The 17,858-nt window shown below is 45.0% G+C and overlaps 1 protein-coding gene across 7 annotated transcripts in view; it reads right to left on the bottom strand.

Annotated features, from left to right (window-relative positions):
- ascc3 (activating signal cointegrator 1 complex subunit 3) overlaps positions 1-17,858 on the bottom strand; it is a 160,933-nt gene that overhangs the window by 60,712 nt on the left and 82,363 nt on the right. For all 7 annotated transcript variants that reach the window (XM_085421971.1, XM_085421975.1, XM_085421970.1 and 4 more), the window contains 3 exons: positions 6,026-6,202; positions 5,854-5,925; positions 4,698-4,832 (listed from right to left, as the gene is read on the bottom strand). In XM_085421971.1, coding sequence (XP_085278097.1) covers positions 4,698-4,832; positions 5,854-5,925; positions 6,026-6,202 — 384 coding nt within the window. The remainder of the gene's footprint in view (positions 1-4,697; positions 4,833-5,853; positions 5,926-6,025; positions 6,203-17,858) is intronic.

The raw sequence follows: 17,858 nt of genomic DNA on the forward strand, positions 1-17,858 counted from the left end.
CAAATATGATCCTGGTCCTTTGTTCCTGAACATTGGAGGTGGCACAGCAAAACAGCGAACACTCCAGTCAGCTGTTTAAATGCTGATGAAGAAGCAATTAAACAGGAAAACGGACTTGCTATGCAGTGCCATGATAGCATGCAAGGCTGCTCCCTCAGGCTATGAGACTGCAGATGAGCTGCAAACAGAGGAGGCGTTTGCAGAAGCACTGCTGGACAAAGCTGCCTTTGTTTTTAAGGCTGCTGTTTCCGTGCTGTCAGTCCACGGTGTCACTCCTGCTTCCAGCAGCGTTTCAGGTGCGGCTCTTTGTTGTTGATCACTGCAGTGGGTAACTGGTTGGGCACAGTGACAGGCTGTCACAGATCTGTCACTACGAAAGCAGCAGCAGTGGACTCGACTTGTAAAAATAGCACCAAATGAAAGAAAATGGAGACATTAATGAGCACAGTCGGGTGTTGCTGTAGAGTCCCTGGAGGCTTCGCACTCAGAGGCGTGAGTGTGTCTGCATCTGTGTATGTTGTCAAACAAAGTGACAGGGAAGCAGCACATCTGAAGGCCGGAGAAGAGCGAGCTTCAAAGAGAAGCCGATACACTCGTTCGCTGTTCTCTAGCAGTGATCTGGTCCCTCAGTTCATGTGAATGTATGCTTTGACAAACACTGCTCCGGCATGCCGAGCTGGCCACTGTTGGCCACAGTGTGAAAGGGGTGTTACGCCCCCGCTGTGTCAGAAAACACGACGGGTCTGTAGAATAAGTGTAATGGACTCACGGGGCCACTAGGTGGCTCTTATCCTCCATAACAACTCTGCTTCCCTTTGAAAGCAGCCACATGGTTTCATGTCTCACAGCTGGATTCGTACAACATGGTGGGGGCGCAGAGGGGGGGGGGGCAGGGGAGAGAGTGCGGACTGTCAAAGTCGAGCAAATGAAAGTCAGAGAGGCTTTGACTCCTCTCAGGTGGGAGCTTCAGGTTTCCTGCACAGCTTATGCTGCAAACTCATTTATTGTCTATTCAAACATGTTTTTTCTAATCTGTGATTCATATACTTCAATTTATCAAGTGATGGATTTCAAAACTGACAACGTGGCAGCAACACTTCCTGCACAGCATAGTACTGTCTACAACACTGTATATTATTACTGAAGAAGAGAACTGAGAGTCGATGAGCCTAATAAACCCATCTGTAGATGATATTCTCCAAACTCCTCAGTAAACTGCAGGGTGACATATTCCCTCATCATCCTCACTCACACTCTGCTACAGCACAACATCATTAATAAATGCACCTTTACCCATGTTTGAGATTCAGCTGTATCAGGAGACTTTGTGTCTATAAGTCAGAAATATGTCATGTTTCTGCAGTAAAGCACGTTATCCCAGCATATCTCATGTTGTTATCATAAACATGGAGCCCTATCCAGAAACTCACCAGAATTATGAAAACATACAGACAGAATAAACTGTAGATATTGGTTACATTTTATTAGTTCGTCATTTATCCAGGTAAAAAATCTGACCTGGCATCATGGCAGCAAAAGTCAAAACGCACATTAGCCAGCAAGTGGAAACAGAGTTTGTGCTTTGTTTTAATTTGCCTCTATATCAGGACAATATCAGGAACAAAGTAACAGCTGGCTCCAAATATTTGTAACACATGAAGTGTATGCAAAAAAGCAACGTCTGAAAACTAATTAGGTTCACTACCAGGGGCGGATCTAGAGGGGGGCATGGGGTGGCATGTGCCACCCTAGCTTTGCATATGACAGTGTTGTTTATTAAAATAAGACAGCATTAACACTTTGAGCCTGGCTACATAACACTGAATATATTACATGCTTCTGATTGTGCCAGAGCACATTTGAATCAACACCAAGGGCATTTCAGATTTGACACAGGTGGTTGTTACGCTCTGTAAATGGACTGAAGGTGAGAGTGATTAACCCTCTGGGGTCCACGGACACGCCGCACCTCCAAATCACACTGATTTAAGCTAACACAGCAACAAGCTGCAGCCACACGGAGTCTCGGATTCATGAGTGCTGAAAGTTGGGACTTCAGAGGATATACAAGTTCTTAAATTTTATTGACAGGCCATTAAATCCAGAGCTATGATTAAAAATATATGTTTTTTCTAAATACGTCACGTTTAGTGCAGAAGGACGGGTTTAAAAAGGACAGTGTGACAACAGTAAACACAGAAACAAACTTTTGTTTACTGGCACAAATAATTTGTGGTGCATCTCATTGTGACGCCTGATTGTTCTCTCACTTTAGTTATTGTAATAGTTTTAAGTGGTTGTAGAAAATGTTAAAGATGCCAGATGTGCTGGCTGCATTTTTAGATAAATAGTTGTTTTATGAATTTATTGTTCATACGTGTTTTCAAATTTTACAGTTTATGTTTGCAATCCAAGTTATTAAAACAATTCACTCAACATGTCTGTGGGCTAAACTACTACCAGGATTTGATGTTTTTGTGTGATTTCAGATCAGTTGTGTTACTGCAGCATGACGATGAAACAATCAGTGTAGATTCACACTGAGCTGATGAAATGAGACCAAACAACATACAAAAAAGGAGCAACGATGTGCGGTCGAGCTCCCCAGAGGGTGAACCCAACACATCCTGAAAAAGGAGGTTTACATTTCTGTTCAAGATTTCTGACATTTTGTGTAAATTTCAGCAACAACTTGATGTTTTCTAACAAAGTGAAACTTCAGTTATCCCTGTGTTTGTAAGTAACCGCCCATGCTGTGCAGCTTTCTGCATTTGATACTTATTGGGCTCCACACATGTGCGTGTGTTACCTAACTTAGATGTTTCATTATGGAAAATAATCCCGTTATAGAAACGTGTGTATACTGACTGCATTGAATCATTTGAACCACATGTAACACCTGCATATGTGTTTTTAATAAAAGGCAACGCCTGTAGATCCGGCCCTGTTCACTCCCAGCATCAGTGTGGATCGAACAGCTGACTCGCTGAAGCTCGAACAGGAGACACGAGTAAATGATCCTTTCTGAGGAGAGTAAACGACGTCTCTTCAGGGAAGCTCTTCTTTATTTTAGTGAGACGATGGCACACCTCGTGTTTCAGAACATAGAACTGTAAAGCCAAGAATACACACACTCGATCCAACAGCATGGATCTAAAGTAGTTCTTTAAAAAGACTCTTTTCATTCGAGAGCACACCACACGTCCTGTGTAACTAGATTAGACTGTAGTGGCACATTCAGATATCGAGCTTGACTGACAGCCTCTCCAAACCCCAGATAAAGCCAATTAAATAATACAGACGGGAGACGGGAAAACGGAGCGACTTTTAAAGCTGGATAAATAAACGCTGATTATACGTCTGACCTTATAGGGGCTTTATTCACCACATATGCATATTGGAGATTAAAAAAAAACACCTATAAATATTAATGTGGGGCAATTTGCAGTGTGCAAATAAGCAGTGCATTATCTCTGTGTGGGCTTAGAGTCGAGTCAGCCCCGTGCCCCTTCCTTCACCAGAGCAAGTCTGACTGACAAACACTCAAAGATGAACTAATGGAACGGATAATACTCATTATGTTGGGACACAGGCAAAACCATTTTCAGCTGGTGCACATAAAACTTCCTGCGTGCACAGAAACTAAAGGAACAGTTACACAATTGCTTTTTAAGTACTGCTTCAAAGACTAACCAGGCCACAGCGCATCGCTTCAGTCCCCCGACGTAATCTCTCGTCGCTATTTCCAGTTTTAGAAAGCATGAAAAGTGATCTGATTTGTATACATAACCCATTTAAATAGAAAGAAGATTAGAGACACATCAATCTTGGCTGAGCCCCGGGGAACAGAGGAAAAGGTTACTAAATTTATCACTCTGCCTTCCCAGGCAGGAGATTTAAATATGGGACTTGGCATCTGACTGACCGTCCTCGGAGGGAAAATATAGCTCCACCTCTGTGTACCCTCACAGCACAAAGACCATTAATTACACGCACGCACGCCATCGGTGTTCCACCCTCACGCCTGCGCTCGCATGCATTATGGTGTCAAAGCTAAACAGTGTTGGGGGAAAATGAAACCCGTGCTTCTCTATATTACCTCATGGTTGCCAGACGGCGTCCCACAGCCGGGCGTGTGGAGCCCCCTGGTCTCTGTTGCAAACTGTTTGCATTATATTCATCTAACACACACGATGTGGTTTCCTGTCTGCAGGTTCAAAGTCTCTAACTGCCCTAAAGTCTGTAACCAAGTTTGTTAGAGAGCTAGTTGTCTCAGTGTTAGGGAACCGGACACACCCGATTACTGCATTAGGCTCTGGGCTCGTGTGCGAGCAGCGCACTAATCACTAATCAATCTACCAGTGAAACCTGCAGCTCTTTAATCATTCCTGGCAGTGTTGCTGCCTTTTCCTGTTTGTTCTCATGAAGTATTTGTCTTGGAATAAAATGAGGAACGTCACTTTTCTTCTCCAATTAGTCTGCAAAACATTCCTCCATAACGTGTGATGTGCTGCTCTGCAGGTTTGCCCCACTTGATCCTCCAGGCTGTGAAAATGCTGAATCTAAAAATACCTCATCACACACCCTGACAGCGCTGTGCTGTCTTTAATCAGCCACATGCATTCAACATTTCCTAGATGTATCTGAAGGTTCTCGCTGAACACGATCACATGAAACGATGTGTGGACACTTGTTACCTGTTTCTCACACTGGCCGTAGTCTGACCCTTGGTCTGGTTGAAAGAAACAAATCTCTCCACGGTTCTTCGCCATCTCGATGAGCCCCATGGCCGTCCTCACTGTGGCATTACGAGCATGGACAAACACCATCACCTGGGCACAAACACACGGCTTCAACACACCAGAATATTAACACAGCCCAGTGACACAGAGACGCTTTAGTAATCTCGCTGCACCGTTACAGCCACGCTGAGTTCAGCTCGAACAGAGCAGTGAGACACTCGGCGAGCCTGGGGGGGTCTTAAAGAAAATCACGTCAATTAATATATGTCACAGCCACTTCCTGACAATTCATTACTGAGAGAAGAAGAAGGATCGCTGGCTGAGCAGTAAGCTCTAGACTGTAGCAGTGAAACCGTCCAACCACAAACACATGTGTGCAGCACGTTTCATGTTTTGGACAATCAAACCGGCTTACATGGTGTCAGAGACTACAGAAAAGTTCATATCAGCTTTGCCTCTGAGGGAAGCAATCGGACAAAGAGGGGGAAGCTTGGAAAACCGGAGCGTGTATGTGGGCTGCTTGGAAAAAAGATGCAGACAGGATAACAACAGTCCTCAATAGGCTGCTCAACTCCTGCAGCAGATGGAAGCTAAACGGTAAAGTCTGAATTCACAGCTCTCCTGTTCCCAACAGGCTGCAGAGTGGAAGCAGAATGAGTGGAGGGGGTGGGTGGATGGGGAAGGAGGGGGAGGTAAAACCGGGGGAGATAAGGACTTGAGAGAATTTAGATAACAGGTGTTCATTCCAAAAGGTTCACACAAAATATTTACTGCAGCACGGTTGCTATTCATGAAAAAGTTCAGGGAAATATTTGGGAGGAAAAGATTGTGGCGCTACACCAACATCACTCCACACAGGTGGTGTTAGGAAGCATGCATGCTGCTGGGCTTTAGGGCTAAAGCAATCAGGAAGTACAGGCATGCAGAAAAAATGACTCTTCAACAGAGTGCGGGCACTGAAGAGCTGAGAAATGCTACAAATACACGTTCAGACTGGATGCCTCAGGCGGAGCTCAGTCCGTGGGTTACACACAGTATAACACAGGCTCGATGAATCCTGTGTCCCCACCAAAGCCCACACACCTGGGTCAAACACAAAGAAAGGCCTTACCTGGTGACCTGCCTTCACCTGTTCCAGAACTTTGTCATAACAAACCTCCTCCATGTCATGGATCTGCTGGATCTGAACAGGAAGCACAGTGAACAGGATACAATCACAGCTCTTAGCACTTCTAAACATTACCAGTCCTATTTTTCTGTACATCCATCTTAAATGTTCATACCTTGTTGTTGGTTTTGATGCCAACAAAGGTCTGTCCCAGAGGCACTGGTCTGAAGCGACCGTCGAAGAAGAAGAGACCAATATATGGGTTGACATGTAGGAAGGTGGCCACATCCAGATAGTTAGGCAGGGTAGCAGACAGTCCCAGAATCCTGATCATGCTCTGGGTGGACTCCACCTAAACCCAAAACCACATACTGTTGTAGTTAGACCAGAGTCCATCTCAGGGTTTAATCTAGGCACAAAGAAAGGTTAAAATAATACCAGTTTCACAGGTGCACGCCACCTTCTCATCTTTTCTGACTCATTTTCACTAGTTCTGAATTTGGCTAGAATCAGTGTGAGTGCTGATAGCATGAGGTGATACCTGGACCCTGCAGAGGATGCTCAGGCAGTCCAACAGCTGCAGGATGGCACATCAATACATGTCGTTGCAGGAAGGTTTGTCTCCCAGTGTTACATTTATATTGTTGATTGTCATTTATGCTTAGAAATATTTACCGTAATTGTCGGGCTATAAGCCGCTACTTTTTGCACAAGCTTTGAACCCTGCGGCTTTTAGTCAGGTGCTTCTTTTCTATGGATTGTCCATGATTTTTGTCATATGGTAAGAGGATTTGTTTTGTTTGTTCCTCTGTTGTACGGCACTACGTTGCCTGGCGGAAGGGCATGTGATCAGACACACAGTATCGGGGTTCAAGAGTGGTATGTTGGTCACATGTCCATCCGCCAGGCAACGTAGTGCCGTACAAGTAGCACGAAATACAAACTTCGAAGTAGCACTACTCGTTCAGCGGGAGGTGTGGATGACGAGCAGCGATAAACTTGCGAAAAGCAAGTTATGCTCAACTCCACCGGTGGAATCTGACAGCGTGGAAAAGTGTGAAAACATCCACGATCACCAACGGATTTTGAAGGGCTGGACTGCTGCATGATGGAGAGGAGGACACCGCCACGGCCCTTCTGAGGGTGTTCGACTCTGACAACAAGGATTTGTTTGGTTTTGAAAGTGACAACGAAGGAGAGAAGCTGAGGGTGGATGACGTAGCCATCCTGAGCCTGTTCGTATCCGACACTGGAGAAGAGGACTTTGGTGGTTTCAGTGGCAGGAAGAAGAGAAAGATGGTGAATGACTGACTTTTCTTCTTGTTAAAGCCGTGTCGCTGCACCTGAGCCTGAAAGGTAGGCCGGATCTATTTTTCTGGTGTGCTGTAGGTTATTGTTATGTACTACATTTGTTACTCGTTTATGAAGCACAGCACATGTTTCATACCTGTAATTACCGCTACTTGTACATATACCTAAAAAGTTATGCAAATATGTACCCATAACTTGTTTTTCAAAATATTAATAAAAGTGATGTCTCCAAACAGCCATCTCTTTCCTGACAATTCCCTTTGTGCATATTCTCTTACATATGATGAGTCAACATTGAAACACCTGCGGCTTTTAGTCAGGTGCGGCTAATGTATGTACAAAACAGGATTTCCCCTGATTTTAGCTTGTGCGGCTAATATTCAGGTGCGCTCTGTAGTCCGGGAAATACGGTAACCATGTATGCTTAGAGGTGTATAATCGATTGTGTAGTGATAGGATGTGTGATCTTTAGCAGTCTGCAAAGGCTTGGTGTGCATTCCAGAGTGTTCTGGCATTCACACCCACACCCTGGGAGCACGGGAGAGGGCGTACCTGCTCTTATTGTTTTATGGCAGGATAAACGTGTCTATGTCTGTTTTAGGCTAAGTGCCTTTTGTTTAGATGAACTGTTGGACTTCCAAACCAGCAGGTTTAGGGAAGTCTTTATGGGGTCACACTCTGACCCCCCCCCACACACACACACACACTTACACAACGCACAGGCAAGGTACTCTTTGTGTGTATGTAGACGTCGTATGTTAATGAACCTATGTACAGTGGGGCAAAAAAGTATTTAGTCAGCCACCGATTGTGCAAGTTCCCCCACCTAACATGATGACAGAGGTCAGTAATTTGCACCAGAGGTACACTTCAACTGTGAGAGACAGAATGTGAAAAAAAATCCATGAATCCACATGGTAGGATTTGTAAAGAATTTATTCGTAAATCAGGGTGGAAAATAAGTATTTGGTCAATAACAAAAATACAACTCAGTACTTTGTAACATAATCTTTGTTGGCAATAACAGAGGTCAAACGTTTACTATAGGTCTTTACCAGGTTTGCACACACAGTAGCTGGTATTTTGGCCCATTCCTCCATGCAGATCTTCTCGAGAGCAGTGATGTTTTGGGGCTGTTGCCGAGCAACACGGACTTTCAACTCCCGCCACAGATTTTCTATGGGGTTGAGGTCTGGAGACTGGCTAGGCCACTCCAGGACTTTCAAATGCTTCTTACGGAGCCTTTGTTGCCCGGGCGGTGTGTTTTGGATCATTGTCATGTTGGAAGACCCAGCCTCGTTTCATCTTCAAAGTTCTCACTGATGGAAGGAGGTTTTGGCTCAAAATCTCACGATACATGGCCCCATTCATTCTGTCCTTAACACGGATCAGTCGTCCTGTCCCCTTGGCAGAAAAACAGCCCCATAGCATGATGTTTCCACCCCCATGCTTCACAGTAGGTATGGTGTTCTTGGGATGCAACTCAGTATTCTTCTTCCTCCAAACACGACGAGTTGAGTTTATACCAAAAAGTTCTACTTTGGTTTCATCTGACCACATGACATTCTCCCAATCCTCTGCTGTATCATCCATGTGCTCTCTGGCAAACTTCAGACGGGCCTGGACATGCACTGGCTTCAGCAGCGGAACACGTCTGGCACTGCGGGATTTGATTCCCTGCCGTTGTAGTGTGTTACTGATGGTGACCTTTGTTACTTTGGTCCCAGCTCTCTGCAGGTCATTCACCAGGTCCCCCCGTGTGGTTCTGGGATCTTTGCTCACCGTTCTCATGATCATTTTGACCCCACGGGATGAGATCTTCCGTGCACGGGAAACATAAAGAACTTTGCCTACTCGTGTCTTGCTTTGCTGTGTAATTAAATTGTCCTTAACGTTCCAGCGACTAGGTTTATGCTACAAACCTATGACCCAGCACAGTCTCAAGAGCGTGGAGGAGAGTCCAAGAGACCAGTAGCTACTCTAGACAAGTCTTATTGGAGACAGAGTGGACCTTTGGTAGCGTGTAGTGCCTGCGTGGCACTCAGCGGTGATGCTGGGCTGTCCGGGTTGTATCTCATGTTTCATGATGACACCCTACAACCCTACACTCAGCCTTCAACCAAATGATAAAAACTGATGGTCACTTGGTGCACCCTGAAGCCGTGTTTCAGGTCATCATCGGCATCCCAGAAAGAGATACTGACTGACCACGGCAGGTCGTTCATGTCTCGCGCACTAAGAGACCCGTGTGAATGATTAAATGTGCTCGGCCCAGCGTCTACCACCCGCAGACTGACCGCTTGGTGAAGCAGCTGAACAAGGCTTTAAAGTCCATGATTCGTAAGTTCATTGACGAGGATAAATGCAACCCTCTGTTGTTTGCAGTGCGGGAGGTGCCCCAGGCCTCCACAGGATTTTCTCAGTTACTGTTGGGCAGGAAGCCGTGGGGGGGCTTAATTAAAGAAAACTGGGAGGAAGTTCCAAGCCTGGCTATAAACCAGATTCAGTACATCCTGGACCTCCTGGGAATTGTTCACCTGGAGACAAAGTGCCTGTGTTACTCTCTTCTTCTAGCTTGAAATTACTCGCCAAGTGGCAAGGACCCTTCGTGGTCACACGGCAAATGGGGGGACGCTGACTATAAGGTTATATGGTTGTACAGTGGAGGTGCCACACAGCGGCCAGAAGCCGCCCCGGCCTCCGTCGGGCGGTGGGGGGCGTGGCAGGGGTGTGGTCTTCAGTTCTGCTGAAGGGTAGGTGTGGCTCATGGGGCAGTGCCGGCAGGTGGAAGTAATCAGTCTAATGAAGTCTCTCCTCTATTTATTGAGGCCGGGGGCCAGAGTGGAGAGGGTGGAGTCAGCTGGAAAGCTGGAACAAAAACTCAGCGTGTGCAAATGAAGTACACAGAAAGGAAACGTCACCCGATCACTGTGTGGGTCCAAATCAGTCACAGGTGTCCACACATTTACAAAAAGCAACACATTACAGATGGTGTCATACTCACCACACTGTATAATATTCAATCCCGTTTATACATTCAGTGATACCATCTGTTAGATTTTGAACAATTGCAATGTTAATGAGTAACATGACGAATCAACGTGAAGCAGAGTCCAATACAATGATCAGTTGACCACAGAGAGGATGGCATGCTGGTTACTCAGTGTACAGTTTGCTGCTTTCACCATCTCCTTCTGCATCTTTGCTACAATGTACTCAAACAGTCACACTACAGGGTTCACCAATAGTTGATTCTGTTCATCTGGATGTTTTCAGTGGGAGAAAGGTTTCATCATCATCGGGTGCCTTCTCCAGTCTCAGCTGACTGCAGCTTTCCAATCTTACAAACAGCACATTAGCTTAATTACTGATCTTCCCTGTCTCCATGGCCACCTCTCTCTTTGCCACAACTCAGCAGTAAAGTGCTGCAGGTTTGACTGTCACCACGTTTCCCTCACTCATGATCTAAACTCTTTGCAACATCACCTCGTTCGTTAGGGGACTTTACTCGTTGAGTACCATCGCCTGAAGGTGGTGGCTGCAAATTCTCCACTCAGGAACTTTGCACTTGGCTTCAAAGTAAACCAGTGCAAACTGAAGGTCATTAGTTGATGAAGCACCGATCAATTCAGTCCACAAAAATGATGAACTGTCTGACTGCTGCTGTAAAGGGATTTAGGGCTGAATTTATCCTGCATACTAAAGACATTGAAGCAGGCTGTGAAAAAACTGCATCCCTCCAGTCTTTGTTACCATTCTGTCATTTCTTTATAATGACAACAACAAGCACAGTGTTGCTAAACACTGGGTGCAGTACCAGCTGTTATCAGTTCGTCTTGTGCTCCTGTCTCAAAAAAGGTGTTTTTTGTTTTGTTTTGTTTTTGGGGGGGGGAGGACTTTTCCTATTGCACCATTTACAGGAAAAAAGGGTGAGGGGGGAAGTAGCTTTGACATGTACTATGTCCTTGACTTCAGGGACAAAAAACCCATCGTGCTCATTTAGTGTCTTTAATCTGTCTTTGAAACTCGAAGAAGATTCAATATGTTGTGTATCAACGTGGGTGAGAAGGCGCTGGTGGAGGGGCAGGCTGCCCTATCTATATGCCTCCTGCTGGAAGTGACAGGGAAGATTGGTAAGGCCTTTAATGTGATGCAGTACCTGTCAAACCATCCTATCAAGATAAGATCTAACCAATCCCTGCGGCCCAACCAGGGCTTCACTGCACACTCACAGCAATGCTGTGGAGCCTCCACACACACAGACATGCACTGAGCTCATTATGCAGAGAGTTAAAGAGGCTGCAGTACATTTGAAGTTGCACAAATAGGAACTGAACTGCTTCTCTGGATCCTGTTTCAGGTACATTTGTGGAATCATCAGATTCATTGTGATCAGCAGCTAAAATAACCAATTCCCTTGCAGGGAGTGGGTAATGAGTGGAATAAAATGAATATCTGTGAAGTCATTAGTGTGTTTGCACTCTGTTGTAGCTCAAACAGAGTGCAGGTAACACCAGGTTACACTGCCATGACTGGGACACCGGCTTTAGTTTATGCCTCGCCAAGCGTCTTTCCACAAATACTGAAACAGGTCCTTTAAAGAGGATTAGTTCCTCCCAGTGCTGTTAACATCATGCTTTATGAGGCTGGATATATATGTTGCAATGTACTTTCTAGGTTGCATGTTTGTTGCAGAAGCAGAGGAAGTGGCTACACATTGATAAATGACCTTTCTTGAGGCATGCGCTACTTTGTTTCCCTTCTCTGAAATAAATGGATACAATGTGAAAGCTAGCTACTTAATCATTTTGAATCTGGGAAACAGTGTTGAACATAATAATGGAGAAATTCAGTTTCCTTTTTTATTCTTCCCTCAAATCATGGCCTCTAGTTAATCTGTTATCAGTCCTGCAGGCTCCTAAAACACCCTTAATTCTCTTTTTAGGTACATTTATTGTAGAATGATTTATTTTATTTTCTCACAGTTTTTCCATTACAGCACATTATAGCACAAAGAAAGCTGGACCTGAGTCTGAGTACTGATGTGTGTGATGTAATCAGTTTGTAACTTAAAGGATCAGTTTGTAAGTGCATGACGAGCATGTCAGGGGCTTCAACAGAAACCTATTACAAGAGCGCACTAAGGACAAGTACATGTTATCATTAGGGCTGCCACAATCGATTATTTTGATAGTCGACTAGTCACAGAGTATTTCTGCGATTAGTCGACTAATCAGATCATCATCCATTGGACGTACAGCGTACAGCTTATTGCACCAGCAGCATCTGCTCTTATATAACTATCATTAGCTTACAGCTTGAAGTGTTTAAGGTCTGTGCTAACTAAAAGTAAAGACAAGATGATAGTTTATTAAAGTTTAATGACATTTGCAGATTGTTTCGGTGAAGTTTAATAAACTCCTTGCTATCTAAAATATAACAGGACACCGGAGTAAATTCTCCAGCATCTCACACTTCTGATGATCAGCTGTCTGCTTGAGGTTTATTCAGCTGTGTAAAAACTATAACTTTAATCTCAGACAAACCGATTTACTCAGGAACAAATAAAACACTGAAAAAAGCCAAACAATAACATTTTAAGTTATCTAAGTGACTCATATATCATGTTTAACCTGAGCAGCAAAAGACGGCGGTGGGTTTGAAAACGATTTGCCGGGAGTCCGGTGTTCTCACGGCTCTAGTGACCCTTGACCTCCCGGCTCGCTATCGAGCTAGTGGGTAACAGACGTCTCCGAAAACGTCGGAGCGCTTTTGAAAATATGTGGTGTCCTGATAAACTGAGCAGATATTTGAGGTTTACACAGCTACATTCTCGCCTGAAAATATGTTAAACGTTTATTTTGTGACCCAGAAAGAATAATAAGAGTAACATTAAAACTAACTAGCTGCCGCCATTGTTGGAAACTGAGCTGGGCGCTATGAATTCTGGGACACAGCTTCTTCTTCTTCGGGGTTTAACGGCAGCTGGCATCCTTGTACATGCAGTGCTGCCATCTTCTGTTTCAGTCCGTTATTACACTCTTAAATCCTGCTACTTATTCCTCTTACAAAGCTTCAAACGACGCGTCGACTATTAAATCAGTCGTCGACGATTTTGATAGTCGACGTAATCGTGGCAGCCCTAGCTATAATAGCACAGTATCTCTACATCTGCCCCAGTGAAATTCATGGATGAGCCAACTTAACAAACTCATAAAAACGGTATATTCTTCTAGCATTAAACACAATAAGCATTCCACTGAATGAACCTTGTTATAAAATGTGTGTCTGTGAGCTTCGGTAGAACACAGATGCTGCTGAAACCATAAAGAAGAAGCTGTACAGCACAGTAACCTTTACTTTTTTCATAAAGGTTAGAGGGAGTTTTATCTTGAATGCAGGGCATAATTGGTAGCGCTATACCGAGCCAAGAAAAGGCAGTGAAAACTAAACCTCTTCGAAGCAAAACATCAAAGTGATATCTGGCTTTGTTCTAAGACATTTGCATAAAAAGGGGGACAAATATTTAGTTTACAGGGATTTCCATATTAATGTGTCTGAGGATGTGAACTTAAGCACCTAGCGCATCGGCAGCAGCCAGCATAATTCCTTCAGCACAAACAATTATAGCAGTCTGTCAGGTGTGGCAATAATTGGACAGAGAGATGAAGGAGGGGGAGGTCTGCCAGGCGCTCCGCTGGTACCCAAAATCTTCTGTTGGAGGGTGGACTACACGTTGTAAACAAGTTCTCACGTACATACAAGAAGAAACAAACAGGTTTCCTGCTCGTCACAGTGTCAGATTGGGTCATTAAAAAGTCATTAAGTCTTGCTTTTTAGTGACAGACTCCCAGATGCATCACGTTTGCCACCTTTCACAACATGCTGAATGTTACAGGAAGGGAGGTGCCACCCAGCAGTATAAACAAATTAAACATTATGTATTTCCTTCCCTATGCCTGCATTGCACACAGTCAGCACTTCTACTTTGTAATAACTACAGTTGTACACAGCTGGCAGAGCCCTCTGAGCTCCTGTCAGGTTTCTCAGTCACAGGAAGCCTGGGAGAAACGACGAGACGTTCCAGGAGTAACGTCGGCTATCCATGATGAAACACTGCACGTTATAAAAACTGTCAAGCAACCATTTTCACTACCAGCCTTAAATGAGACACACGGTAATTGGGTTTGCAGCATACATGCCAACCAGAAGACAAGCCATGCATCACCTTGATCCTGGGAATTATACTCCATCCATCCATAATCTTCCACGTGGCTGGAGCCTAAGGAGGATATTCCAAAAATCCACAAAGCATTCCCAGCCAATCCCGTCCAGTCAATCCTAACCAAATTCCCAAACCAGTTCAACTGGCTTCTTTGGACAGACTTGAGGCAGCAGCTCTAGTCCCAGATCGCTCCAGATGGCTGAGCTCCTCAGCCTATTTCTAAGCCTAAACCAGGTCACCATGTGGAGGCGGGGCCTCGTATTTATGATCTTAATTTTTGGTTATTTCTCAGATTTCATGATTATAGGTGAGGTTTGGGATGCAGATAAAGTAGGAAATCAAAAGCTCAGCTTTGTCTTCACCACGACAGTTGGGTACATCTGCATTCCTGCTAATCACTCATGAGTAAGATTTCCAAAAACCTGAAGGTGCTGGCTCTCATCCTAGCTGTTTCACACGGCATGCTGCAGGTCATGCTCCGATGAACCCAACAGAACCACAGTGATACATTTCTGAGCCAAAGTGGACGCACTCCTCAGCCTGACTATAGGCTGATTATTGTCCATGAAAATCAAGAACAGGATTGGACAAAGGGGCCAACCATGGTCCACTGAGTGCTCTGCTTTGGGCCAAGAGATCTCTACCTTTGGTTATACACGGACCTAATGGCCCATAGCAGCAGGGGCCCTATTCTCCTGCAGTACAGGTGCCTCCAGGGCCGTAAGCGTTCTTCAAGTCTACAAAGCACATGCAGACTGTTTGCACTGTTCCTCCTAGGTCCAAGTTTGGACAGCTGGCTGGAGGTTCCCTTCCAGCATCCTGAAATAAACTGGGCAGAATAATACCTCAGTAACTGGAGCACACGCTCCAGGTAACCAAGACCCCACAGTGTCTAGTCTTTAGCATCACATCCAAACCCAGTGTCTTGGCTGCAGGGAGCTTCTCAACTCCCCCAGTGACCTCTGCCAGCATACCAGTATAATTCATAAGACTTTCCCACAGTCCTCAGGCTCTGCTTCCTCTGCGTCGGCTACTTTGACTGGAATGAAGCGTTCGTCAAAGTACTGTTTCCACCACCAACAGCATCTCAATATCAGGTCATCAGAGTCCTTCCTGACTGCAAATGGCCTGTGTCAAGTCCTTCCAGGACAGCTTGCCAGAACTTCTTTGTGGGCTGCCCAAAGTAGTCCTCCATGGCCTCCCTTAACTGTGCTCAGACTCTATTTTTTTTTCTTCAGCAACTGCCAGTGCCACAGCCCTTTTGGGGCAATACCCATTTTCTGCTTCACGAGACCCCTGGGCCAACCAAACCAAAGAGGCTCCTTGATCAGCTTTATGGCAAAAACTTAGAGATACTCAAGCAGAATAGCTCTAGTCCGGCCACCCAACACCTATTTTACTCCTAGCAAAGTATCATAGAAATAAACAGATATTTATTTAACAACTTTGTGGTCAATTTTCCAATTTAGAACCCCCACTTTACAGTTCTGTATTTTGACTGTGGGAGTAAAACCTAAGCAGAGAAATGGGGTTCACACAGGAGCCCTCCTGGAGTGAGGCGAACGTGCTAACCACTGTATCACCACACTGTAGCAGCACGCTGGAATAGGTTGTGCTTTGTTAGTGCAGTACAGTACAGTGTAACAGTAGAGGGGAAAACTGAGTTTCCAATAATATCCATTGACTTACTAAGCGTGCACGAAAAGCTGATGGAAACAGTGAAGCTTTTCTTTTCTTGGTGAGTTAAGTCCTTATACTGTAGAATCAAAACTCATCCATCAGCAGCCACCTTCAAAGGGCCTTGAGCAGCTACTGGAGCAGCTCTTTTTAAAGCATTTGAATGTCATCGGTCACGTGAGGATTAAACCTTCATGCACAGAATCACCGAGGATAAAAACACAAACGCTGGTTTGCTTAACAAACGTTTTCCTTGAAAGTTCTACTTTCTAGCATAATTACTGCTGTGGCACAGTGCTTTCCACGAGCGCCATGTTTCTCTGCTAATACCTCTGGTTTCATTCTACATCTATCGTTAAGCCCTGACCACATATGCAGTCTGCTGGCAACTACACAGACAGTCAAGAGGCTTCAAACTTGTGCACTGCAGCACAACTTCAAGGTGTACAAAGAGCCCAGTCAGCCCTTCTTCAGTAATATCAGCTCAACCTGCAGATAAATGGGCTGTGAACCGAATAAACAGCGGTCACATGTACAGCCCAGTTTTCAATTACCTTGCGGTTAACCTCGCCAAAGAGGTCAGAGTCACTGCTCAGCACAGCAGCTCGTCCCTGCCGCTGTGTTTCAGTGCTGCTCCGTGCTTCTCTGCTCTGACGTCTTTACCACACTGTTCCTCCTCACAAACACTTGGTCCAACAGTGCATCGCTCCAATCACATTTGCATTAGGACAAGATGGTGAATGGCCTGGTCTACGTGGCGCTCTAACTGGTCTAACTGGTCCACGTGGCGCTCTAACTGGTCCACGTGGCGCTCTAACTGGTCTACGTGGCGCTCTAACTGGTCCACGTGGCGCTCTAACTGGTCCACGTGGCGCTCTAACTGGTCTACGTGGCGCTCTAACTGGTCCACGTGGCGCTCTAACTGGTCCACGTGGCATTCTAACTGGTCTAACTGGTCCACGTGGCGCTCTAACTGGCTGAGAGCAACATTCACAGCTTCACACAGATTTCATGGAGTGCACTCACACTGTGGGATCAGCTTTGGGACTTTGGGAATCAAACTACTGACCTTCTGATTGGTGCATGCTGAGTTCCTGCGCCTCGTTCTAATGAATTCCTCCTCTACCTTTTATAGAGAAACAGTTTGTATATAACTGCAAACCCTTCCTTACTGGCTTTGTGAAGATTCATGGCGATGATAAGATATTACTGCTGATGATGGTTTACAGGCCAGGCAGGTGAATTATTAACTCTAAGAGCTGCTATAAATAACCACCACTGAACAAAGCAGTCATGCATATGGACAGCATCCTTTGGCTCACTGCTAATGTGATTTACACACACGTCAGATTTATCCATCGTCTTCTTTTCATCTTCTCATTACTCTCTTACGTATACAACTCAAAGGCGGTGCTGAGATGTATATTTATGCTACACGGGCCACATGTGCTGCTGTGTGTGATGCATGATCCAAAGGCTTTCATGAACTGGGTGCACACTGAGATCATTCGGGTCCAAGGACACATTCATACATGTATTTGGTATTTTGGCAGATTTTTCTGGATTCACATGCAGTTCACAGAATAAGATGCAAGGTTGAGTCAGTGACAGGCTAAAAATAGACTTCTCCACTTATTAACATTCCTCCATGAACTGACATGTGACAGCACTGCATCACACTGGCTTATTGGAAATTAAGTTCTGTCTCTTTCTACAGTTGGATAATCACTCTCTATGGGAAATATCCAGGTTGCTTCCTGCGCACGTCAGTCATCATTACAGGGAATCAGCAGCT

The sequence above is a fragment of the Rhamphochromis longiceps genome, linkage group LG11 (assembly GCF_057381845.1).
Source record: "Rhamphochromis longiceps isolate RC_006_pf linkage group LG11, R_longiceps_female_GT1.1, whole genome shotgun sequence".
NCBI classification, from domain to species: Eukaryota; Metazoa; Chordata; class Actinopteri; order Cichliformes; family Cichlidae; genus Rhamphochromis; species Rhamphochromis longiceps.